General features: G+C 37.4%; 1 protein-coding gene across 2 annotated transcripts in view; it reads left to right on the top strand.

The window, feature by feature from the left end:
* VPS50 (VPS50 subunit of EARP/GARPII complex) overlaps positions 1 to 17,280 on the top strand; it is a 140,107-nt gene extending 122,827 nt beyond the window's left edge. Inside the window, exons 22-28 of one of the 2 annotated variants that reach the window (XM_082846773.1) lie at positions 1,207 to 1,287; positions 7,033 to 7,181; positions 8,227 to 8,323; positions 9,349 to 9,507; positions 11,893 to 12,014; positions 13,877 to 14,066; positions 16,584 to 17,280. In XM_082846773.1, the coding sequence (XP_082702899.1) occupies positions 1,207 to 1,287; positions 7,033 to 7,181; positions 8,227 to 8,323; positions 9,349 to 9,507; positions 11,893 to 12,014; positions 13,877 to 14,066; positions 16,584 to 16,703 (918 nt within the window). In that variant the 3' untranslated portion in view covers positions 16,704 to 17,280. Of the gene's footprint in view, positions 1 to 1,206; positions 1,288 to 7,032; positions 7,182 to 8,226; positions 8,324 to 9,348; positions 9,508 to 11,892; positions 12,015 to 13,876; positions 14,067 to 16,583 lie in introns of those variants that run through there. The other variant, XR_014326464.1, reaches the window with a different exon arrangement.
* The last annotated feature ends 10,106 nt before the right edge of the window (positions 17,281 to 27,386 follow it).

The following is a 27,386-nucleotide window of genomic DNA, read 5'->3' as shown; positions in this document are numbered from 1 at the left end:
TTACCATGAAAGGATAAATTTAGTCAAATGCCTTTTTCTGAATCTATTTAAACAATCATAACTTTCTTTCCTAAAGAAATATATTAATATGGTGAAATACACTGGTTAACTTCAAAGTAGGATTTTTGGCTGTTAAACTAGTCTTGCATTCCCAAGACAAATACCACTTGGTCATGAATCAGTTTGCTAATATTTTAAGGATTTAAAAAAATTGTGTCCATAAAGTTTAGGAGTCTGTAGTTACGTTTTCTGTGGTATCTTTCTTTCTTTTTTTTTTTTTTTTTTTTGTGGTACACGGGCCTCTCACTGTTGTGGCCTCTCCCGTTGCGGAGCACAGGCTCCGGACACGCAGGCTCAGCAGCCATGTCTCACGGGCCCAGCCGCTCCATGGCATGTGGGATCTTCCTGGACCGGGGCACGAACCCGCGTCCCCTGCATCGGCAGGCGGACCGTCAACCACTGCGCCACTAGGGAAGCCCTCTGTGGTATCTTTGTTTGGTTTAGGAATCAGAGTAATATTAGTAAAACAATAAAACAATTGGGAAACATTCTCTTTTCTTCTACTTTCTGAGGGTCTATGTAGGACTAGTACTTTTTGAAGGTTTTTATTAAATGAAATTTAATAAGAGCTGCTAAAGTTTTCTGTTTCTTCTTAGGTCAATTTTTATAATAGCTTGTCAAGGAATTTGTTTCATCTGGTTTGGTAAATTTATTGGCATAAGATTATTCATAGTATTCCCTTATTATCCTTCTGGTGTTTCAACATTAGATCTGTAGTGTTATCCATGCTCTTATTCTTGATATTGAAAGTATGTATCATCTCTGTTTTGTTTTTTCTGTATCAGTGTGGCCCTTCTTATCCTTGGGTTCTTTAAGTATCTAAAAATCTTAAGTTTTGCAATTAAAAACAATAACTTGTGGGAAATAAATTTTGGTGAACTCTCTCCTGATAAATCCATTAGATTGATAGATGTTAGTGTGACCTGTAAATGCACATGTGTAAATAGCTCTCTTGTTCCTTTGAGGGTTAAGATTTGATTTCTGTCTTTGATATTTTGGTATTTTTAAATGCAATTTGGAAACCCTCTGAATGCTAAGTATCTGAGTGAAAACTCACCACATACTTACTTTTCACTAATTTGAAGTTACAACATTTGCAGGGTTATCTCCACAGCAGTTTAACATGCCTCTCGTTTTCTTTTTCAGTTGGAATCCACGGGACTAGGTCTTAGCAGTAGTAGACTAAGAACAACTCTAAACAGAATACAAGAAAGCCTCATTGATCTGGTAAGTAATCAATTCTTTTAGGTTATTTAAAATAGAAATTGGCGATCTAATCAACTACATGTAAGTGTATTTCTATATGTACATCGAGTTCCTGTGTCCCTAGAACATTAATGGCATGCAGTAAGTAAAATGGAGGTTTCTTATAGCCTGATGGAGAGAGAAAGCTGGTGTACACAAAAGAATATGATATTGGCTCTACATGCAGTACAAGTTCAAAGAGAAGAAAGGTTTATGTTCAAAATTACTGTGAGAGAATGACTGAAGGAGGAAGTGAGACTTATGCTAGACTTTGAAGAGTAGGCATGGGAGCAGTGGGGAAGAGGAGAAAGAAAGCATTCAATTTAAGGTTCAGAGGCTGAGCAAGGGCCTTGAGGTGGGAGCGAGCCTGGCCCAAATTTTGGCAGATTTTTGTGATGGGGCACCAGTTTATGCCAAAGAATTGTGTTGCAAAGAGTGTTTAGGATGACTTTTTAAATGGCTTTAACATTTGAAAAGTTTAGGTTTAGTCAGCTATGCAGTAGGGGGTCTGGATTCTTAACTGTGTCATGTGATGAAATGCATGTTTTAAAAAGCTGGGTTAGGTAGCAAAACAGGGCTGATCCTCTATAGTGTTTAAGCCAACATAAGCAGTTAAAATAAAAAAAAAATTTTCTTATGCTTGGTCACTGTAGCCAGAGACTTTTGTCATTCAGTGCATTTCTCTGCATCTATGAATTTTCCTTTATTCTGTCACTTACCCAAATAAGCAATCACTTTCCTCTTTTCTCATAAGCTCTATATTATGAGCATACTTCTGTTATTGAAGTTTTTATAAAGCAATGTAATCATTCTTTTAAGAAATACTTGTTTGGAATAATTATTATATGCCAGGCATTGTAGGCCTGGAAAGTCATCAGTGAACAAAAGAGGTAATTCCCGTCTTCTTGGAACTTGAATCTTATTGGGGCAGAGAGACAGATAAATGTATAAGAGTGTCAGATACTGATCAGTGCCAAGAAGAAGATGAAGCAGAGTGATGGGACAGTGATCTTTAAGCAGAGATATGAATAAAGTGAGAGAGGCGTATGCAGATATTTCAGGTGAGCACTGTTTACACAGAGGAAATAACCTGTATCCGTCTCATCCATCCCCCTTAAAATTTGGAGGTCTTTTGGCCCAGCACTTTTTTTTTTTTTTTTATGGTACGCGGGCCTCTCACTGTTGTGTCCTCTCCCATTGCGGAGCACAGGCTCCGGACACGCAGGCTCAGCGTCCATGGCTCACGGGCCCAGCCGCTCTGCGGCATGTGGGATCTTCCCAGACCGGGGCACGAACCCGTGTCCCCTGCATTGGCAGGCGGACTCTCAACCACTGCGCCACAAGGGAAGCCCCAGCACATATTTTTTTAATATATGTTCATAGTCCTAGCACTTACCTTGGCACATAGCATCTGTTGAATAAATGTTTATAGAGTAAGTGAATAAACTCGAATCCTTGAGTTTGGTGTCTCCTGGATTAACCTGGCTTGTTTTCTTGTCCACTTACTCCTGATCTTTGTTTTCAGAGTCAAGGCTCCTTGTTTGACACAGCCATCTATTTCTTTTTCTTTTTTCTTTCTTTTTTTTTTTTTGGTCTTTGTTGTGTAAAATCCATCATTGGCTTTCAGTCCCATTGGCAGTTATCTGTTTTGATTTTGCTTCTCCTTCTTTGATACTTAGTATAACCTTGACCTGAAGATCTTGTTTTCCAGATCTTAGTCCACAGCCTCAGTTTTTCTTGTTTCTGGCTGAATGCCTCAAGATAGGTGGGCTGAAATATACCACTGGAATCATTCACTCTAGCGTTTCTCTGCCAGCTCTGCTAGTTACTAGCTTATGATTGTCAAACCACAGTTCCAGATCTGACCCTTAAGCTGTGGATTTAATGCTGCCATACAGTGTGTAATGAAATAGCATGACCCAGTAAACAATGGGACCAAACTAGCTGTTATTTAAGACAAGCTGTCACCCATCTAACGATAACAGTGTATCTGTAGCATCTGTCAGACCAGTTCTTTGTTCATTGGATAAGTTTTTTCCTGAATTGCTGTAATAGTCAGTTTTAGAAATGCGTTTTTTTAAAACCAGCTACACACCCCTCCCCAATAAATTGATAGATGTGCCTGGTTTTTTCTTTGCCACCTTGTCTTTTAAAAATATCTTTTTTTTAAGACCTTATTCTTAGCATCTCTTAAATCAAAGACTGTACCTTGGATCAGAAGACTGTGTGAGCCGTTGTTCCTCTGTCAGTTTGTAAGGAGCACTGACCTTTGACAGAGCCTATCCACAGTCCCCACTCCTCTGATGGATAAGACTCTACAACAATACAGTAGAAGTTTTTCTGAAAATTTCCAGTGTTTTATGTGTTATTACGCATACTGCTAAGCATCGTTTTATTATTTTAAAAAATATATTTGTCATTTACTAGACCTTGATCTCAGGTTTTCATAAGCTGGTATATAAATTTTCTTCACTTCATTAATTTGCATCTGCATTGGCAGAGAACATTAATTGGTTTCTTGCTATTCAATACATTCTTTGGCTATTAAAATAATTTATAGCCTAATTTGGAACCACTGGATGGAGGTAGTATTTTTCCTTATATTTCTCCTATGTGTTAGTTAAAACTTTAGTAAGCACTTTTTTGGTGATTTTATTTTCTCCATATATAGCTTCTGAGTTTTGCTTCTCTTTAAGCTGTAAAAGGCAAAATGGAATCATCATGTTCTTTAAAATGCCACCTGAAATTGTTTATCATCTAAATTCACCGTAAACTAAGAAAATTTGTTTGACACATCAAATAAAAGTCTAAGAAAAATTGTCTAATAGTGGATAAGCAGGAAAGGAAGTTGGGGTAGGTGGTAATGGTACCAGAAATGTGAATTTTTAGTTATCTACCTGGTGATGCTGAACTGTTTAAGACCTGTGGCCAACTTTGAATCTTTGATAATAAAAATGTATTTTAAATTGATCCACAAAATTTTCTTTGTGTTAGTTAGTACATTACTGGCAGGAAAGGCTAAAAATATAAGTTTCACTGTGAGAGTAAAGATTGATTAAAGTTTCATTTTTTTAAAGTCTTCAGAGAGTTGTGTGTCCTTTCCTTACTATACTGGTGTAAGCTGAAACATGGATCTGTTTAGGAGCTTTTCCGTTTAAGTGTGCAATAAGCACATACCATTTATTTATGTCAGCTTGACAGTTTGGGACTTTCTTGCTCTCTTCAAGTGTATTTCCCTAAATGGATCTGTTTTGAAGGTAGACACATTAAGATTTGTTGATGGATTATAAGAGGAGTGTGACACTGAGAAGAATCAAGGATGGCCCCTGACTTCTGGAGAATGGAGGTGCCATAATGGGGATGGATAAGACTTTTAGGAGGACACACTTGAAGAGGACATCAAGAGTTCAGTTTCAGATATGTTAAATGCACTAGAGGTGAGAGAGGGGTCAGGGCAAGTATATAAATTTTGAGCTGTTGGCATGTGGATGGCATTTAAAACTGTGAGACCGGATGAAATCATGTAGGGAGTAGAATGTAAGTCAGAGAAGTCTCAGGACTGAACCCAGTGTTTGAAGATCAGGGGGAATGTTCAGAGATGGATATTCAGAGTTGGCTATTGGATTTGGCCATAAGGAGGCCGGTGGGGACCTTGCTTACTCTTTCTTTGGAGTGGAGCAGACAAAAACCTGGTTGGAATGGGCTTGAAAGAGGATAATAGGAGAGGAAGAGAAGATTCTTATCAACACCTCCATCAATGAAACTAACAGAGGGCCTGCTAATGTCAACAGGCATGCCAAGGACTTAAGGTACAAAGAGGGTGAAATTGGTCCCTACCCACCAAGAACTCACAATGAGGTAGGAGAGTTAGAAAACAACAACTGATAAAGTATGCAGTATGCCACATAACAGGTATATGTATAGGCAATATTAACACAAGTAAGATAGTTATTTTTCTTGGGAGACTGAGAAAGTTATAGAAAGGAGGTGAATATGCGTTCCTACTTAAACAATGAGGTAAGAGCCAGGCAGGCAAGGAGAAGAGAGCTGATACGACAGGAGTGTCAGTAGGACAGGTGTAGTAAGCAGCCCAGTGTGACTAGACCTCAGGGGTGTAGAGATTATCTTGAAATGAGACTGGCAAGGTAGCTGTTTGTAAAGGAGTAATATCGTGGCAACAAGTTTAGGCTTTTTTTCTGTAAGGAAGGGATCGTCAGTTGAGACTTTTAAATTACGGAGTGGTATGATCACATCTCCATTTTAGAAAGATCACCTAGGTATTACTGAAGTAATGACATGAGGAAGAAACAAACAAGAGAGGTGTCTGTTTAGGCATGAGGGAGGTGCAAAGGAAGAGGGGGTGTTCAAGAATGATTCTAAGGTTCTTCACTTGGACAGTCTGGTAGATGGTTATTAAATAGCCCCCTCAGGGACTTCCTTGGTGGTCCAGTGGTTAAGATTCCACGCTCCCAATGCAGAGGGCCTGGGTTCAATCCCTGGTCAGGGAACTAGATCCCACATGCTGCAACAAAGATCCCGTGTGCTGCAACTAAGACCTGGCACAGCCAAATAAATAAATAAATCTTAAAAATAATAATAATAAAAGTATTAAATAGCCACCAGAATTAAATTAAATAGCACAGGCACCCAGTTGGTACCAAACCATATGTAATTTTGTGATTTGTGTGTTGTTGTTGTTTTTGGCAGTAGTTGGGTGATTATTTTCCTTTTTAGTAGAAGGAAATAAATAGTGGAGCTGTGACATTGATTAACTTGCATAGTTCCCTTATCCTGATTCTCCTTAGAGAAAGCACAGTTGTTCCCAAAATAACTTTTAAATGCTAATTGAGTAATTAGAGATTGAAGAGAGACAATACCTTTAGTAGAATATAGGATATAAAAAAGAACTAAACAAGAATAAAACCATTTTCTAACTTGAAAGGTTTTATAATGTATTATTTCCATTTTGCAAAATTTATAAACCTGTTATACTCCCAGGGTCCTATGCATTTGATGTCTCTTTTATTCTTAAGGCAAATGTTAGAGATTTGTGATTATGTAATTGATTTAAAAAGTAATCCAGATTTACATTTTGTACACGTTTAGATTTGTTTGTATTCAATTTTTGTGCTGTAGTTTTCTTTGAGGATCTTATAAGGCTCAGCTCACTCTGCTCTTTGGGCATCCCTTTCTTTTATTTCCATTTACCATCTTCCTTCAGGTCAGTAATCTATCCCTAGAGATATACAATACAGTTGCTTCTGTTTCAGTTTAGAACAACATTTTAGTCCTGCCTTCTTGGGATTATACCAAAGTTACCTTGATTAAGGTTTAGGTGTGAAATGGTTAATCACACCATAGTTTTGGATTTTACCAGCCTGGTCCTGGAGAGGCAGTCTGTTCTTCCTCATTTACAAGTTCTTGAAGGGCATCTCACTATTGTCTCTGTGAAATATTTGTCAATTCATAAAGATTCCTTGTGTTGGCCAATTTTAGGTCATGCACAGATAATAGCATATGGAGTTGGATCATTTTCACTTAGTATAAAAAGGAAAGTTCTAGTAGTTAGAAAATGTAAAAGGAGGAAAAAAAGAACTGAAACTAAGTGTAATTAATGTATGCCTGAGAGCATTTTAATTATAGCTCCAGTTTTGTAAAATCACATGGGTTATTGCTATTAGATTTGCTATTTCAGGCTGTGTGTGTATATGTATGTTATATTTTCAGGAAGTTTCAGCTGATCCTACTGCCACGCTCACAGCAGCAGAAGAGAGAAAGGAGAAGGTACCGAGCCCTCACCTCAGTCACCTAGTGGTTTTGACATTTGGGGATACATTGTATGGGTTGGCGGAAAGAGTGGTAGCCACAGAATCCTTGTAAGTTGTTAAAAACAGTTGCTTTGCCATTAAATATTTAAGAAAGATTATAAAAGTAAGCACTGTATTCTAGCTGTATGCATTTCCCACTTCTAAATATTCCTTAAATTACTCAATATTTCTGAGAAGTATATCCTAAACTAGATTACGAATCAGTTTCTAAAATGGCATGGTTGATTTTCAGGTGTATAAATGGAAGGAGGGTAATCTTTTAAGTTTCATTCTTTAGCAGCATGATCCTTGGTTTAAGTAAGACTTTAGAAAAGCATATTATATTATAGTACTTTATAGTTTGCCATTGAATTACAATTCTAGAGAAACTGTAGTTACATTGTCAGTTTAGTGTTAAATGTAGTCGATCCTTGACATCAGCAGGAGTGCATCCTGACCTTTATAAATCCCCAAGTTCTTTAATAAAGTGAGAGCATATAACTTCTTCTATAAAATATGGTCCAGTATAATTTAAGAGGTTTTGTATATAACAAAGAGTAGTGAAAAACAATGTGACTACCAGCAGTCTTCAGCTGAATGATTCCGATTCATGCACGTGTATGTCTCGTGTATGCATGTGAAGTTCACGTCTGTGTCTCAACCAAGTTCCATTTTATTTCCTGTTATGAATGTTTGGGTTATTTCTAAAAAGTGTCAGGTGTTAAATCTGTGAATTCATGGGTCTGATGTGTGTAATTACATGGGAAATCCTTCTAAAAATACCGTTGTATTCTTTCTTCAATCTTTTGTGTTATCTGTGCTCATATCTTACATGCAAAGCAGCATAACTGTACACCTTGTGGTAACCAGATTAGCTCCTTTGAAGTCATCCTTCTTTCACATCACCTCACGTTCAGTGATAACTCAGCATTAATTTTTGTGTGAATTGTAAATGAGTGTGTCAAGTGGCAATGCAAGGTAGTTGTTTAAAATGGAAAATAATTTTAATTGTTAAACTTTTGCTCAGAGATCTTAAAGATTAGTTACACAAAAAGTATTGACAGGCTCTAAATCCTGTGTTTTGTTTACATGGTGGATTATTTATTCCCTTCAGGGTATTCTTGGCTGAACAGTTTGAGTTCCTTCAGCCACATCTGGATGCTGTGATGCCTGCAGTCAAAAAACCCTTTCTTCAGCAGTTTTATTCTCAGGTCAGACATGTCTTATATATCATTTCAACTGTGAGCAGGATAGGACTGTCACATGTTATTTAGGTGTTTCGTTTTTTTTTTAAACTAGTGGTCAGTCTCTCAACCTCAGGAGAGGTGGATTAGAATATTTGTTTATTCATTCATGAATTCCTGTATTAAATAAATACTTATTGAGTACCTCTTATAACTTTCAGTCTAATAAGAGAAAGAGCCAATTAAAACTATATTACAATAAAGTATAGTTAAGGGAAAGAAACAGTGGCAGGGTATTTAACCTTGACTGGAGGCGGAGAAGGGGTATGGTTTGGGGGAGGTTATCTAGAACGGCTGTCTTGAGAAACTGATGTTTAAACTGGACCAGAGAGAAAGAGGGTGAGAGGAGTATAGTTCGACTAAGGTAGTGGCTTATATGAAGACCTACAGATGAGAGAGCACGGTGCCTGTGAGCAGCTACGGAAAATTCAAGTTCTCAGAGCGGGGAGGAGGGCCAGTGATGAGAAAGATGGCCGGGTGACTAAGCAGAAGGCACATGACATACAGTGCGCCCAGCCAGGAGCGGGACTTGGTTCCAAGGGCACTGGGAAGCTACTGGAAGATTTGAAAGAGGTGGTGAGTAGCATGGTGAGGTGTGTGTTTTAGAAAGCACTTTGGGGGAAGTGTGAAGAATGGACCTCAGATGGCAAACCTAGAGGCAGGAGACTGGTTTGAAGACTTTTAGACTAATGTGGGTGAGAGATGATGGGATCTTGAGGTGCAAGTGGAAATGGAAATGGAGAGAAGTGAAAAAATCTGTAGTTTTTTAGTTGAATTGTCAGTGGCCTCAAGTTTGTTGAATATCTCAAAATTATGTTTTGAGTAAGACCCTTCCTTGCCCACAAGTTAAAGTATTTTCATAATTTAAATCTCCAGGTGTATAGTGTTTTATTTTCAGATATGATGTGTACTAGAAACAGGAACAAAATATATTTTAGAAATTTTATACTTTTAGAAAATATTTGGTTTCATTTCTGTGAAATTTATTTCAGACCGTCTCAACAGCCAGTGAACTACGCAAACCAATTTACTGGATTGTAGCTGGTAAAGCCATTGATTATGAACAGATGCTGCTCCTAATGGCTAATGTGAAATGGGATGTAAAAGAAATTATGTCACAGCACAACATATATGTAGATGCACTGTTAAAGGCAAGTATTCTTGGAAACATCTCTGTTAAAGATAATTCTACTAAGGGAATTATTCCTGTAATTGCAATAGCTCCAAAATTCTGAGATGATAGTTTGTACCACATTCTAGCATTCTTGTGATATTAAAGTCCCTGAGTTGGATTAGGATTTCCTTCCAAATTTTGTGTTCTTTTAGACCCAAGAATACTTTGTAGATTTTTTGGTTTTGCTCAGTAATATCCCATTTTGAATTAGAGTCTGATTAGTGTGTCTTAGCTGGCTTCATATTATGTAACCTCAATGGCCATGACTGTAGTGACAAGAGGATATTTCTGTTTAATTAGAAGATATTTCTAGAGTTGTGTATATTCATTAGCAAGAGACTACACCCCTGATTATTCTAAGTTTTTTTTCCAGAAATCACATTACTTTTGCAATGTGTCATGCAAATACCTTTGTGTTCAATGACTTAACATTTACAAGTTTTCTGGAAAGAATTGTGGTAATTTTTTTTCATTTATGCATCAAGAGATATTTATAAATCACCTGACATATGCCATGTACTGATCTAGGTGCTGGCAATATAGTTGTGAGTTAAGGAACTTATGTGCCATCAAGGAATTTATATGCCAGCGCAGGGACAGCAATAAAGAGATACATTAGGGCTTCCCTGGTGGCGCAGTGGTTGAAAGTCCGCTTGCCGATGCAGGGGACATGGGTTCGAGCCCTGGTCCGGGAAGATCCCATATGCCGCGGAGCAGCTAAGCCCATGCGCCACAACTACTGAGCCTGCGCTCTAGAGCCCACATGCCACAACTACTGAAGCCCGTGCGCCTAGAGCCTGTGCTCTGCAACTAGAGAAACCGCTGCAATGAGAAGCCCGCGCACCACAACAAAGAGTAGCCCCCGCTCGCCACAACTAGAGAAAGCCTGTGTGTAGCAAAGAAGGCCCAACGCAGCCAAAAATAAATAAATAAATTTATTTAAAAAAAGAAAATAAACTTTTATGATAACTTTTGTTCTGTTACTTTTCCAAGTCCAAACCTTTAGGTAAAAGCAGTCTGCAAAAGAATCTGTCCCAAAAGAATCATAAGTAAAATGAAATAGTTTTATTATTCATTTAACAATAAGCATTCTTGAACGTTGGATTTAGCAGTGAGTAGAATGGCATTTCATATAGTAAGCCTATAAATTTATCTTTAAAATATTAATGAAAAGTATTGAATTATGACTCTTGAAATCTAAAGCAGAGTTTACTGTAGTGAAGCATAAATACAGTAGCAAATACTGTTTTGCTAGATTCATGAAATGAAAACGAGGAAGAGCAATTACTTATTTACTTTGATTTTCAAAAGTAAGCTTAGTGGACTGAAGACCTACTTCTTTCTCATAAATGATTAAAAGCAGTTAACTGTCAAAAATCATTAAAAAATTGTGATTTAGGAAGCAGCCAGAGATAACACAACGATCATGTGGTAGCTTGATTGGTGATGATCAGATTTTTTTCCACCTGTATGTTATTTGAATACATGTCAGTCTTGGTACACATTGTGTAGTTTCTCTATTGAGGAAACTAAAGAAAAATATATCATTTTAAGGCTTGTTAAAATTATTTGAACTGTATTGTCGAGAAAGGATCAACAGCATTTACTTTTGTAAATGAACATATTTAGATGATAATAGTCGAAAGAAATCAGAAATAAATTTACTGAAGGGTGAACCATCTGCTGCTTTCATGTAGCTGTTGAAATTGTCTAAATTAGTTACGTATATTTTTTAGTAGAGTGGTATCACAAAAGGTACTAATAAGTAATAAAAATGTTCAGTTTTTCTATACGTAATGAGATAATGTATATTATGGAGTTTTTTGGTGCTAAAAATTTACAACTATTACATTACTTTTGAATCATTCAGTATGTAATAATTTATTTACTTTAAAAGAATGTTTAGGAAAGAGAATAATTTATCAGATTGCTCTGTAAGGTGTACAGCTACAAATTACAAATAATTCACTCTGAGGTGAAAGCTCATTCAAACACTTTTTTAAAATATGGGTTTCTTAAAGATATTTTTAAAGATATATTAGTTATTAAGCCTTTTTAATCCATACTGACAGTCATACAAAAATTTGAGATGTAGAAACATTTGAACATTGTTTAATCAGTTAATGACACTTATTTCCTTTGAGATGAAATGTAGTGTACTCTGTATTACAACATGATTTATTCAATTTGATATACTTAAAAAAACACTTTACACTAAGTCCAAATTATCTTTGGCATTATCTCTCTTTGTTTTACTTGATTTCATTCTGAGCATTTTAAAATCTTTTTTTGCCTCTAAGATGGGAAAGCATTGTAACATTATAATTAGATTCACATATGGCCACGATTTTTGTCTTCTTAGGAATTTGAGCAGTTTAACACGAGGTTAAATGAAGTTTCTAAGAGAGTTCGGATACCCTTGCCCGTGTCTAATATACTTTGGGAACATTGTATACGTCTGGCTAATAGAACAATTGTGGAAGGGTAAGTTTTTCATGAAAGCATTATCTGATTCTTCAGTGATAAATCATAATATATGAATAACATTATATGTTATCACTAATGGATGCAGAGAATAGGTAGAGATAGTGATAAATAGTGATAAATAGCAGACAGTCTCATAGTAATTCAGGTTTAACTTTGGAATGTAATTAGAAAAGAGACCTTAAACGCCACTGTTGTCACTTTTTTTTCTTGCTGGTGACTTAGAATCAGCTAGTAGAGGAGTGAGGAATGCAGCATCTAATGGTTATCTGAAAATTAAACTAGTAATAATTATTATTACCTAATACAATTATTACAATGTTGATTATACATAGCATTCATTGAGTGCTATTTGTCATTTATTGAAACAAGCCCTTCACAGGATTCTATCACCAAATCCTAACATAAACTGTCTTTGGTGGTAGTATTCTCGCTGTTTTGTCAACAGAGAGATAACCTAGCCTCAGAAACTCAAGGCTAAAGAGGTTAAGTAACTTGTCCAAGTTCACACAGTTTTTAAATGCAGAGAAGGCTTATGAACTCTTCATTTTCTAATGGTAAAATCAGTCCTCATAACCACTATATCACTGTTAATATCATTATTATATCATTGTAAACTGTATCAATCTTTCATATGTTGAGTTTACAGATCAAAAGTAATTTTCCCACTTAGAGACCATGCTTACTCTGCCTGTAACATCTAGAATACAAATAAGAATCAGTAATACATTTAAAATATCCCTGGAAAGCAAACTGCTATTTCAAAGACCATTCACAGTGATCTAGAATTGCACGTCAGTTGAATTTTCACACTATCATTTATCTGATTTCTCATCGTTTCTTATTTGTCATAAAAATGAATGTGTTTGAAAGTGGAAGTGATGGTGACAAGCTGACAACAGCCTTGGCATTTTGTATAATACACCATCCAGTCTGTTAGGGTTAGGGTTAGGGTTGAAACCAGCAGTGCTGTAAATCCCAAAATGGCTCTCGGTCAACAATCATGACTGGATTGTACTGTTAACAAATTTATTTAATAGTAGAAAAGTGAATAACAAATGTTATATTTGTGTATAAAACACTTCTTATTTAAAAAAAAAAAAAGCTTGGTCACTTTAAATAATATAAACTAGTTTTCTTGCAGATTTCCTTAGGGGAAGTACCTCATTTCCTAGTGTTGAATTCTCCACATTTTGTATGCTTGAAGGAATGAGACACTGACTTATGAATAATAAAATGTACTGTTAGGGTTAACATATTTATTCTTATTACTAGTCCACCTTAGAACACAGTTTTTTAGTAGTGTGGGGTCTCAGAATAAGTCTATAAAGTGTTTTTTTATGAAAAATATGTATGTACTTTTTTTGCTTATATGCTTACATGTTTCTTAGGTTTGCTGAATGTTTACGGGAGAGTTATTTCATTTGTTTTCTTTGCATTGAGTAGTTAAAATATTGAACAGTTTTATGAAGCTAAGATTACTTGGGAATATTCATAGCTTAGTTTTATAAATAATTCTTGGCAGCCAGATTAACTGGAATACCAGTTAAATACCAGTTTAACATTCTTACAGATGATTATGTTAATTGAGTAGGCAGAACTATGGTCTGTAGAGCAGGAAGAAACCTTAGAAGTTATTTGATCTTTTTGCTTTGCAAATGAGGAAACTGAGGCCCTGATAGGTAAGTTGACTGCTTGGTGACAGGGCTGGAACACAACCCAGTCCTTCTGACTCAAGGCGCATGTGCTCTTTTTTCTCATAGAATCTCACCAAATGTGGATTAGAGAAAAGTTTAAGTACCTAAAGGTTTCTTTTTCTAACCATCCCATCATTTATGTGTTTTAATTCTTGTGTGTCTTAGATATGCCAACGTCAAGAAGTGTAGTAATGAGGGTCGTGCCTTGATGCAATTGGATTTTCAGCAGTTTTTAATGAAACTTGAAAAACTAACAGATATTAGACCAATTCCAGATAAAGAATTTGTGGAAACCTATATTAAAGCTTACTATCTAACTGAGAATGACATGGAACGCTGGATCAAAGAGCATAGGGTGAGAGCTGGGAAACAGTTAATTAAGTTTTTATTCCTTATCCATTGTGCTGTTCTTGTCTAGTATATAATTCAAAATCATACGGGTGAAATAGAAACATTTGCTTTTTTAGCATGAACTACTTATGCCAGTTCTTTACCATATTCACACTGTTTATGCAATGTCCTTTGCCTGATCAAATCCTTTTGAGACTTTGTGAACTGTAGCAGTAATTATCTGGAAAAACAGCCAGAGTCTGAACTTTAGCTGTGTTTATCCTGCAGCTGTGTTGTAGGAGAAGGCTGAAATTGGTTAACATCAGGACAAATTGAATATAGCAACATTGAAATGATTCACAAGCTAAAGTCTGTTATGTAACTTAAACCTTCTTGTAGCCCTGAACAATGAATGGGTGATGGCCTGAACACGCTGACATGTAGTAGTGATGATTGGTGTATTAATATTTAAATAGCTAAATTTAACCTCATCCTACATTAGATTTTACCTTAAGTATAGGTGAGATTATTTTTCTTTTGTGTGAATATATAGGTAAGTAGAGAAAAATACTACTTATAGCAAGTGTTATTGTGGATGCTGAATTTTTTTGACACAGTTCAACTCAACATATATCACCAGAGAATGCTCAATACAGGGAGCTTTTCGGTATAGTTGTTATTATATATCATTTGTCTAGATAGGCAGTATGTGAAGACAGATTTAATGAAAATATGAGAAGTGTTAAAATTATCACCAAATCTTATTCCATCAGTAACTCTAGTGTTCACATTTATTAATACTGTAAACATCATGGGTAAAAGCTAAGTAAATTTTTATTTCATTTGACTGGGTAAGGAAGTAAGGAATTATTTATATTTACTTTATCAGACTCATCCTTTCTAGTTTCAACACTGTAGATAAATGAAATGAGTTTTAGTCTGGACCATTAGCCTGAACTTTGTGTAAACGTGCCCACTGTAGGGCAGTTTCAGATCTTTGGGAGCAAAGTAGAAATGTACATGTTATTTTCAGTGATTTAGTCAATACACCAGAATTGAGAAAAATGTCACCACTTTTTGTCCCATTGACCTCCGTCATTTGAGAACCAAAATGCTAAACCAGATGCAGATGAACTGCTGATGTTGCTAGAATCCATTTAATAAAGTAAGCTGTAAACACTTTAGGGTTGGTACTGAGGAAGGGATTTGGGGTAAAAGGACAAGTAGCTGAAGAGAAAAAGCACAGCTCGTAGAGGTCCATTATTTGATGTAAGAACGATGCCCATTTTAGGGTTTCTTCTTTTAATATAGTGGACTAAAATTTTTAGTAATCGTATTTTGGAAAAGCTTTAACTAACTGATATTTGTAATACGGTGAAATTTTCCCAGCAGCCCGGATTGTCCTGTTTTCAGAGAACTTTCCACAATGTCTAGTGCAGTGCTTGGGTGGTACTTTCTAAATGTTGAGTGATTGCTTGAGAGAATTTATGAGGTGTTTACAGGTGCTCTCAGAGATCAGATACACAAACTGAGCAGTTTGCTGAATTTTTAAGATGAACTCTTTCTCATGTTTTGAAATTGCACTGTTTTATTGGTTACCTCCAGTGAAGACATGTTCTTTTCTTATTAGATGCTAGTACACAACTCTTTCCTGAGCTGAACTCTTACTCTTCATCCTCCAGAACCAAATGAAGATATAAAACTTTCTGATGAGCTCTATTCATGCTCATCCTAACAACTTATCTGAAATTCAGGAACTAAATTGATTTGTACAGCAAAATAATACTTATATAGTTGACCCTTGAACAACATGGATTTGAACGGTACAGGTTCACTTATATGCAAATCTTTTCAATAGTAAATACTATAGTACTACATGATCATCCTCAGTTGGTTGAATCCTCGAATATAGAGGAACCTTGGTGAGGAGGGCTAACTATAATTATGTGCAGGTTTTCCACTGCATGGAGGGTCAGCACCCTTCATCCCTGCATTGTTCAAGGGTCAACGGTAGTCTTAATTGTACTTTCTAGCTACCAATTATAATACGAGGGTTTAAAAACCAGTAACTTTTTGTCCTTTGTTACCTTATTCATTTGTTATATCTCAGAAGAGTTGTTCTGTGGTTGGAGATTTCTTTCTTTTACCTAAAATGTTTGCAAAAGGTACAGTGCTAGAAACTGCTTACTTAGTGGCATCTTAAAATTTTGAAATGTCAGTGTATTTTGATAACCTAATAACAAAGACTGTCATAGAAAGAAGCATAGTATGGGATCTTAACTGGTATGTTATGTGCCGTATAAAAAACATTCTAGTGCTTCCTGTTTCAAGTGTGTACTATAGGTATCCTTATTCCCCACTATTAACAGCTCTGTAAACAGTGTGTCTTCCATGTCTTGACTACAGTTTCCATTGCTTTAACACTGACTTCTAGTGCTCAGTAACTATCCACTGAGACCTGAATATCTGTCTGCCTGTTTTTTGCATTGATCACATACATGTGTTTTAGTGTACTAAATTTGAATCTTCTTTTTTTGAGCAGGAGTATTCGACGAAGCAGCTGACCAATCTGGTAAATGTTTGCCTGGGATCCCATATCAATAAGAAAGCAAGACAAAAACTTCTCTCAGCTATAGATGATATAGACAGACCCAAAAGATAATGAACACAGTCCCTTTTCCTCAATGACATTGATCTTCTCTCAACATACATGACATGAAAGCCAATTTTTCATGCACTCCTGACAACTGTCTTAAGAAAACTTTGTGCATGTTCTTTCCAACTGGAAAGTGGAAAACATTGGAGTTTATGTGGTGTTCTCAAATGATTTTTATATGCTCCGATTGCTTCTCTTCAATTTTTAGTTTCATTTGTTGTATTTCTTTCTTGAAATGATATTGCCTCATCATAACTATTGTTATGTGACTACAGTTATACCTTTTACTGAAGAATGTACTATAAATATATGATTAGAAAGAACAGTGACAATACATTCGTGGGCAGTTTTGGAGAATGAATTTATGTTGGCATTTTTCTACCCTCTGAATTTGGTTCTTAATAAGCATAATATGAGAGTGTTAATGTATAGTAGTATCTCCTAATTATGAGCACTGCATGACAGTTGAAAAGTAATGTAAGCAAAATAGTTGAAAAATCAGTTTGCTGTCTGTGTTTCTAAATGTGAAAGTTGTGTTAGGGTTAATTTGGTTGTGAGAGTGATCATAAATGATGAAATTTAATAAATATTATACTCTAACATGATCAGCCTATGTGAGACTGCATTTTGATATTTTTCCACAGCAGGCAGATTCCATGAAACTATAATGGGATTTTTTTTAGTGTTTTCTAATTTTAATGGTCTTGTATCCTGAAACCAATGGTGAAAAGTAATTTCATCGGGTAAACCTCTTCAGTGCCTGAGTAGCATGCAGAATGGTGATGGTAGGATTTCCTCCCTCCCTCCCTCCCTTCCTTTTTAAATAATGGGATATTTTTCCCTGTAAGCTTTACCCTCTTCGAATTTAACTTTTCTCTTAGAACAGCAAAACCTGGCTTAGCTGACTCAGGGAAAGAATTGCCAGTTAGTTAGTCAAGCATAAGTACAGGGTCATAGGTTCACCATTCTTAAATATCTGCTTTGTATCACAGATACAATGTGAGTTTAGCCAGTGATAAACTTCGGAACTTAATTAGTCTTTAGTAACTGTGTACTGTTACTCTAAACTTTGCTTTGAAGCCAGGGATATTCTACCAACAAATATGACATAAAAACCAATTTCCCTTGCGCTCCTGCCAACTGTCTGATAAGGAATTTTTTGCATGTTCTTTCTGACTGGGGAGAAGCTTGTGTGTTGGTCCAGGATTACTGGCATGACCTGTAACATCAATAGCTCACAATCCTGAAACATCTCATGAGAAACTGGCCTTGTGTACTGTGAGTCTTCGAGAGCTGAGGTGCTGAAGTGAAGGGCAAGGTGTGACATGTGATCAAGCACAGAGGTGGCAAGGAGATGATTGCCACTCAGTGTCCATCGGTCGCTGCAGGTACCCATAACCGGCACAAGATAACATGAAACACTTTTTGAGACTATGTCTGTGTGAGGGTTGTTAGTTTGCATCTGTGTGATGAGTTTTTTGTTTTCAGTCTCTCGCTTCCCTGTTCATTTGCTGCCAATTTAATATTGACAGTAAATCTCCCTTCTTGTGAAAAGGTATGAATTTGGTGCCATTGTGATCTACTTGTGGAACTAGACTGTGTACTTGTAAGGTAGATCCTGCTGGTAGCCATTACCTATTTGCAGCCACTTGAAGAAAACAAACATGAGATAAGCTTGGTCCTTGTGTTTCAATGCCATATTCAACTGGGCACATAAAGAGCTTATCAATCTCATTTCTCAGTTGATTAGGAGCTGCTTATTTCTTATTTTTCACATAGATTTCATAGTTGGCTTTCTTTAATTTCTACTTTAGTTCACTCTGGATAGTATGAACAGCAGTTTTCTGCCTGGTAGGGTATTTTCCTGGGTGATAACAATTGATACAGAGAATTACTTATCTTGTTAGAGACTCAGCTGTGCAGTTGGAGAGACCTTTTTGCTTAACCATACTTTGCTTTCCTCATCTTCAAACTAAAAATCTTTCTGATACTTTTTGGAAAAGGTTTTTTGTTTGTGTTTTCATTAAAAGGTAACTTAATAAGTGCAAATAACATCAAAATAATAACAGGATATTTGAATCATTAAATTACCTAATAACGAGAGTTACCAGACATTTCTCAAATATATTATGTAATGATATTGAATTATAATCATAACAGTTTATGAAACTAATTTATTATAATCATAAGTTTATGAAACTAATTTTAAGATAAATAGAATTGAAAAGCTTGAGAATATAAATGGAATTATACATGTTCTAAAAACTTTACTGTTATAAAACATTTCTTTTAGTGTCTAAGTGTTCCTGAACTTTGACATTTTGTATGAATGTGTCCTGTAGAATTCAAGATTTTAAGTTGAAATGAGAGCCTGGTAAATTATCCCCTGAGAAAGAATGATGATTTCTACAAATACATTGTTTCTCATTAAGAAATACTAGGGAGATGCATAGCAATTCAAGTGAACTAGTTTGCTTCAGTTTATGAAACCTATAGAGACCTTATAAGTTCACTTTGACTAATAAGCTCATTTGCTCAACTTACTGAAATCGAATTTCTCTTGAAGCCAGGATCGTATGGTATTTTATCATATCTTTAAGCAGAATTTCCTTTGAAATCTTCTATTTAGCTGAGTGCTAAAGTGAAACTTTAAGTTAGATTAAATAGCTTTTTCTTTACCCATTCACTGAAATGTAGTCATAAAAAAAGGCTTGTAATTCAGTTCACTTTGAAAGCATAGTTATCTTTTCAAATGAAAAAATGTACCTGAAGGTGAAATAAAAGTTGTGCTTAGAGAAAAAGAAGTGGTCCAGGGGAGAAATATTTCTAATTTATATTTACTCTTTGGAGTAATTTTAATACAGACTTAGTGGTTAACAAAATGATATTTAACTCTGGACAATGATTAATGACAAGAGAATTATTAATACTCTGGTGTATTCTTTGTAAATGTTAAAACCAGTGCAGCTTTTTACAGATTTTTTTTATTGTGTTGAAACATATTTGCACAATTCTTATCATCTACAGATTTTTAAAGGCCATCAAAAAGTTTAAGCTGCACAACTCTCCCAAGGACAAAGCTGTGTCAGATTTATACATGGGAATTCTTAACTCATCCAAAATGATGGAGGAAAGAGTAGTTCATTAGTTCTGATGATGCTTTTTTTGATCGGCATATCCTTTTGTGAATGTTGCTAAGTGTACCTGCATCATTTTTTTCCAGAGTTCCATCTGCCTTGCAACTGGGCTCAGGACAGTTTTTACATCACACATGGTGGGTTAAGGAATAGGCTTTCTTGGGGAAACTTACAAGCTTTGGACAGAAAAAAAAAAAAGAGAAGCCTTTGTCCCCTACCCACTTGCCATTGTCCTCATGAGAGGTGAGACAGGGCTAGCAGAGTACAGAGACTATACTGGGGGAGGATTTATTATAGCAAATACAGCAGCTTGCCACCTAGTGACCCGGGGCCTGCGGGTGTTTTTCCTTTGTCTGGGAGGAGAGAGCCATTTTCTTTGGAAAGATGAGTTCCAGTGCTACCCCTTCCTTTAGTCAGCTCATCCCCCAAGCAGCTGAGTGAGCTCCAGGGTCATACCAGTGTCTGCCTGGTGTCAGGTACTGGCAGGGCTCTAGTGGATTGGACAGATAACACCTGCTCTCAGGGAGCTTAAGTCTAGCAGGATAAATAGATGTAAGCCAAAAGAAAATTCTGGAGTAGGCATCAGGAAAGACTCCACTGGGGAAGAGGCATTCACATGGAGACTGAGGATGAGTAGGAGTTGGGTGAGGAGGCTAAGGGAAGAGTGTGCCTGAGGATCAGAAAAGCCCGTGTGGTTGGTACACAGAAGGGAGCGCGAAAGCGGGGGACACAGAGAAAACTAAGGAGATGCGACAAACTTAGATGTCTCAAGCACCCAAGCAGGAGACACAAATGAATAAAGCAGCAGATGTTATTCCATAACGAGTGACAGGCATTTTGAGACGTGAACAGTTCAGGTCAGGCCGTACCTGCAGGCACTCGAATTATACTTTTAGTCTCTGCATTCAAATGAATGAATCTCCTCCTCTGGCCCATCAGCTAAAGGGAGGAGGGAGTCTGTATACAGGAGGGAAAACCCAGAACATCCATCTGTGTGTTTCCTTGTGCACCTTGACAGCACTTAGCACAGAATCTTACTTTGCTCAAAACTACACGATGGATGGAGTGGTCGAATGGATGAGATGCAAGTGGTTGGGCCCATCAAACTAGAATTCCCTCCTAAACTGTCCTGAACAGCTGGGCAATTTCTTTGGGGCAGGACTGTCACGAGTTAACTTCTTTACACCTCAGAGGTCCTTGTCCTGGATCAGACACATAATTGATGTTTGTTTATTGACTTCTCAGTACTGAGGAAAGGATTAATTACTCAGTGATTGTTGAAGAGAGGTGCCCACTGGCATTGGAAGCTGAAACAATAGCAGTTTAAGAAGGAGCAAATACTTCTATTCCTTAATTTTTTTTTGCACACCTGCAGGCAGCCTGAGATGAAGATTGACTTGTTTTAATAGGCTGCGCCCTACACCAGTGGTTCTCAGAGTCTGGTTCCCAGACCAGCAGCCTCAAAGGACTGTAGTATAGCTATTACAGACAGACTGCTGAGCGGGCCTTTTTTTTTCTTTTTTCCCCACTTTAGGATAAGAATTGATACTTTTCTACGGAATAAATCTTAGAGCATTGCCTTCCCCATATGAGCCTTTATGAGTGACTAGTGTTTGAACAAGCCACCAAGCATGTGTGTGTCCTTTACTCTGACTTGAGTAGAATCAAAGATTCTCCCAGGACAGTTTTAATTGGTGCATAAGTCACAAGCAGTGAGAAAAGTGGAACTGCAGGAATAACTAATATAATGTATTTTACAGAGATTTTGTCTTTGATTCTCTCAGCAGTTCATTGAATCAGACGGAGAAGGGCCAGCTGATGATTTGACAAGGGAAGCTTGGCGTGAGCTGGATGTGTGTTGGCGACTGGGCTTCTGTTGAGTTCATATTCTTTCATTCCTGCCTAGTCTCTAGGTACTCCTCTGTGTCAATAATTTTAAATTTCTTTTTATCTAAGATGAGATAATAATAGTACCTACTTCATAGAACTATTGTAAGGATAAAAGAAAATGTGAAATTAAGTTCTTAGAACAGTGCCTAGCATTTAGTTAAGGGTGCAATAAATGGTGGTTATTATATTAACTTTGTTTTGTGGAGATGGTGATCGGGGCCCAGGAGGCTGAAGCTGTCTTCCCAAAGTCACGTTGCAAGGCAGGGAAGCAGCACGTGAACCCAGCGCTCTTTCCATCACAGCTTCTAGTAGAGGTCTGATCTATGTATTGGCCACTGATGGACCTCATCACGTTCCTCCAGAAGCCTGGTCTGCCTGAATTGCCTCCCTTGGTCAGTTCCTTGGCTGTACTTTTGCCTCCTTCCTGAAGGGTTGGCTGGCGCACTGCAGAATTCACGCTGGTCCTCACTGGGGCTCCTTCCGCTTTTAGTGCTTCCAGATTTAATAGCAGAGCCTGCTGCAGGTGAGTGATGTGTCTTGACTTGGGGAGGTGAGAATCAGTGTTTATGCCATTATGACAGGCAAAATGCTCAAGAGTCTTTTCCTTCATGCATTCTATTGGTAAACCACCCAAGGGACCCTCTTCTGACTCGTAAATCAAGAAAGTCAGGTATGATACATCTGGCAGCGCTAGTGTTTCTGCTGCCGTATCAGCTTCTAAGGAAATCCTAAATGTTATGCTCAGTTCCACCTCAGGCGTGCGCAAGGTTTTCTTTTTTGCCTCCTCTTCATAACAAGATACACAGTCTTCCCAGTCTCTGTTCAGGGGTTTAAGTCTAGGGCTGTGGAGTGGCAGGTGGCCCACGGGTTATAGGAATGTTCACACTCGGGCCAGCACAGCACTGTGTCCCTTCTTTGGTCTCCTGTCCATTTGACAGAATTGCCTTCCTTTTTCTCCACTTTGCTCTTCTCCATACCTTCCTTTTTCATCAGTCACCCCACTGAGAAAGTCAGCCTCTTTCTCTAGCCTGAGTCTTGCCACGTTTTGGGGAACAAGTGGTTCTGCAAGTGGACATGTTTTTGTTTACACTGTGTCAACTAGGTTTTAGTAATTCAGCTTCTTTGAGGGTTGAAGGAGGAAAAATGGCACTTGCGTTCTAGTGAGAAGCAAAGAAAAGGGAAATACCCAGAAAACCAACAGAAGCATTAATGGAGATACAACCCTGCCATTTATTAATATCTTTAGAGTGTCAGAAGAGTACTTTCAATTCTTTTAATAGGTTTCTTTATAATTTGTAAATTTATAAATACGAGGACCTGATATTTTCCTCTCCAGGCTTGTATGTTCACATACATCTCCTGGAGCTCCCAACTTCATTGACTAAACAAATGTACTGCCCTGGTGTCTGTTTTTTCAGATAATGGAATAGTTATTTTTAAATTTATTTTAGCTGAGGCCCATCAGTTACCTCTTCTGAGTCATTAATCTTTGAGACAAGGCTGTTACAAGCAAACTAACTGCAGTTTTGTCCCTGAGATTTAAGTGTGTATCAATAATAAAATTCTAAATGAGATTATAATTAGTGCGGGCTTAGGGGCTGAGATTTGGCAGTACCTGATACACTTTTCTCAGTAAGTACTTTGTCTTCATCTTTAAAAAGCTCACTTGTTGGAAGGGGGTTTAAATGCTTTCCTAAGCATCTTATAGAGAAAAGCCAAGATGATTTTCATAAGTGAAATTCGATCGACCACTTTGAACGTATCAGAGGAGTTTTCAACATACTGGCAATTTGCAGTGTTGTTTGGCTGGTATTTAACCATGGTAAAAGGTACTGGGCTCTTACGGTTTAAGGCATCTTGACAGTTTTTAAGAGAATTTTAGGCCAAAACAGCTTTTGGGTTTATTTGTTTGTTTGTGGGGTTCTTTGGGGGGGGGGGTTGTTTTGTTTTTGTTACAGGTCAAACTTCTCTTTTTCCTTTGACCCTTGTTTTGCTCTTTCATCTTCAGGAGGACATGAAGAGGAACTTTGGGAAGAGATCACAATTTAATAAAAATGATGGTGGCGTAGAAGACTTTGTGCAGGGGTTGGGATAAGCAGGTATTGACCAGTTGATGCTATGAGCTGCTGTTCCCTGAGCTTCAGGGACAATGTATAAAAGACATAACTGTAGCATTTGAAATAGGAAGATTTAGCAGTGACAGCATCACACTAAAATTGTCCATCTGGCGAGGTAGAGTTGGGGGGTAAAAAATATTTTAGTGAAAACAAATAACAATTGAGCATGAAAAATAAAAAACAAACAATTATCTCTTACCATAATTTGGGGAGTCCACCATAGATCTACATGGAGGTGGGGGAGTAACAAGTAGGCAGGGAACGTCAGGAATCTTATGTGAACACAAAGTCCAGGAGCATCCTGTTTTCCCAGGATCCAGTGGGTCTATATGGAAGGCAGCATATGGGCCTGGCAGCAGGGATGCATAATATTATACATAGCCCCAGGGGATAACAAGATAAGGTGCTGAGAAGCTTCCAGAGTAACATCTAACAGTTTTGAAGCTAGTAGGAAGCTTCAAGGTTACCTAGTGCAACCTTCCACTAGGAAAGTTATGGATATCCATAACCTCTGAGTATTCACAAGGCAGGATATCCTTTACAGCATACTTACCAGATCAGTCCTAGCTACTTTGAGAATTTCCAGCATCAGGAAACTTGCTTCCTCACAACCTCTCATCAGAGATGTCCCTGGATCTGAAACCTGTACTCCATGGGGCCTACATTCATTGTCCTGTGTTCTGCTTTCTGATCAGAGAGAATATAGGAATGTTTCTATCTCCCTTCTATTAATGCTACCTGCAGCAGCATTAATGATGATAACCAGATCGTATGCAGGATGCTAACTCATTTTGAGCTTTAGGTAGTCACCTGAAGGTCTTACATTGATTCAGTGCTGTTAAAATCTATCCTCTTAAGCATTTGTGCAGTGGATTATTTTAAATGTCGATTCAAGATCTTACACAATTTTTGTATATATGTTATTTTATTACTTTTGGCCTTACTGTAGCCTGTCTAGGATTTTTTGGTTCTAGATTCTGCCATTCAGAATATGAAGTATGCCCCACTTTGCTGCCCAGGCAATAAGGTGGTATTTCTTGTAGGTCCTCAGTCAAGTGGATAAAAATGAAAGTGGGAGAGAACCAAGGACAGAGCTTTCAGGCCCAGCACAAGGTAACTCCAGTAATCAGAGCTCTTTGAACAGGTATATTAGAACTATGAGTGTACTACCTTTTATCATTTTCCCCAGGTTTTTCTAGTTTGACCACAAAGGTAATATGAAATTTTGTGAAATTCTTTGCTAGGAATAAAATAGTAACAACACTGTCAAAACGATAAGTGGAAATATTTTAGTATTCTTGTCCTCGCTTGATTCTACACTGGCTTTTGATGATGACCTTTTATAAGTGCTCACAAACTAATTTTTAATATTTTATTCTTGAAATCTGCCAGTATTCCATGGTAAGCTCACCAGCTGGTTGTGTGGGAAGCTTAATCCCTCTCAATATTAGAATGTTATTCACCTAATTCTAGGCTTCAGACACTTTGTGTCCATTTGTAGAATTGTGCAGAAATTTCTGCTAGATCTCACTTCTAGTTTCTTTGTAACCACAGGAGGAAGACTTGAACTAATGTAAAGTTTCTAGGTGTTTGTTTACTTATTGGAGTATTATGTATCTCTGACTTCCATTTATCTTAATAGTGTTTGTTCTTCCTTTTCTAATTATAATGAACATTCGTCTTTTTAATTTAAACCTAATTAATATTACTTCGTATACCTCAAGCAGCGATGTGTTTTCCTCCTCCTTCGGGCCTGGAACACACTGAGAGTTGTCCTGAGGCTCTTGATATCTCAGGTCACACTGTGCTCTAACCTCCTGAAAGGTCACTTGTCACTCTTTTGCATTTGACTCTGGTTATGCACCTACATCTCTCTTCATCTTTTGTACTTTCTACAGTGAAATGAGTAGAATATTCCTTGGGCAGGTACACTATCATCTTCAGAGGACTCTTTCTCCTTCTCAGAATGATTGCTTTGAACTCCCTAGTCAGAATTTCTTTTCTCCCTTTCTCTTCTTTTTAATGTTCTCCTAGAGCTAAATTCCCTCTTAGTCTGGACACAGGATTGTGATATCTTTTCCTGACCATTTTTTGAATTTTGCTTTCTCTTGGGGGAGATGGTATAATAGTTAAGCTACTCAGCTCCAGGGTCTAACATGCTAGGTGAACTTGGGCAAGTTACTTAACCTCCTTTTGCCTCAGTTTCCTCATCTGTAAAATTGGAATAATAGAATAATATGTCATAGTGGAAGATTAAAGGTAAAAATAAGTAAAATCCTTAGTAAAGTGCCCAGTGCGATACAATATGTATTAATTATTTTTATGGTATAAGGATCATTTCTGACCAAGGTATTATGAATCCTAGGAATTTAGTTCCATTCATCCAACACTCTCATCATCTTCCCTTTATTAATCAGTTCTCCCTTACTTGAAAAATGAAGTTTAAAAAGCTGCCTTCATGGCTGTGTGTTGTGTACTACACAACTGCAGGGGGTAGCGTCGCATGGACTGCAGTGGGAATAGTGCCTCCTCAGTTGTGCAGTGCACACATACTGGCCCTGTGCCTCCCCTGCTTCCTGAATGATGAAACCATCAGCGACGCAAAGCCAGAATTCCGCAGATGGCCCTGCCTTGAGCAGAATAAGCCTTATAGAAGATGTCTTCAGGTTTGAGGTCCACTTCTATAGCATAGTTTCATTGGAGGAAGAGAAATCCATATTGGAAAGAGTCCCTGAGGGAGGGAGGGAGGGAGGGAAGGAAGGAAGGAAGGAGTTGATGATGCATGAACTGGGATGTGGTGAATGATATATGTATAAATAGCACCTAGAGTTGGATTTAGATACTTCACCTTCCTTGGGCAAGTTGCCTACTCCCCAAGTGTGGTTCATTACCACTTGGTCACCCCAAACTCTCACCCTCAGGCTATGTAACTGAAGACTAATGAGATGCTGTGTGTTCCACAATCCTGCAGGTGGATAACAATGAGTTTAGCTGCCTTTGCTTCAGTTTCTTAGAATCCTCTAAAAATAATGTATTTTTATAGGAAGTGAGTAAACCACTATGATGTCTCTAAGATGTGTTATATTTTTCTGAGTCATAATAAAAACACTTCTAACATTAAGCCTGTGTAGTCTTTCTGTTTGGTTTTGGCAGTCTCCGTATTTTCCATTGGCACGGTAGTGTGGAAGGTCCCACCTCGGGCAAGCGGTTCTTGATACTCTGCAGTGCACCAGTTCAAAGAGATGACAGAAGGCCTCACCATATTTGCTCTACAACTGTCAATGGGCAAGTTGATTAAAATGGTGCTTTAGGATTCGTTTTGAAAGCAAGTCTTATCAGCTAATGAGATAGTAGTATTTTTATTAACTCTTAACTGAGTGTTGTTTTTTCTGTTTTCCACTTGCCCTGGTTCTGTGTCTGTAAATTGGAAAATACACTTAGTCATTGTATGAGTTGGTAATTTTAACCTAGAATAGAGTAAATAGATAGCACATGCCTCAGTAACTTGACCACTTATGATGTCTTAGGAATTCAACAAATTAAGC

Source organism: Leucopleurus acutus (genome assembly GCF_964270905.1).
Source record: "Leucopleurus acutus genome assembly, chromosome: 9".
Lineage (NCBI taxonomy): Eukaryota > Metazoa > Chordata > Mammalia > Artiodactyla > Delphinidae > Leucopleurus > Leucopleurus acutus.
The sequence above is the reverse complement of the archived record's forward strand: the minus strand, read 5'-3'. Positions and strand labels throughout refer to the sequence as shown.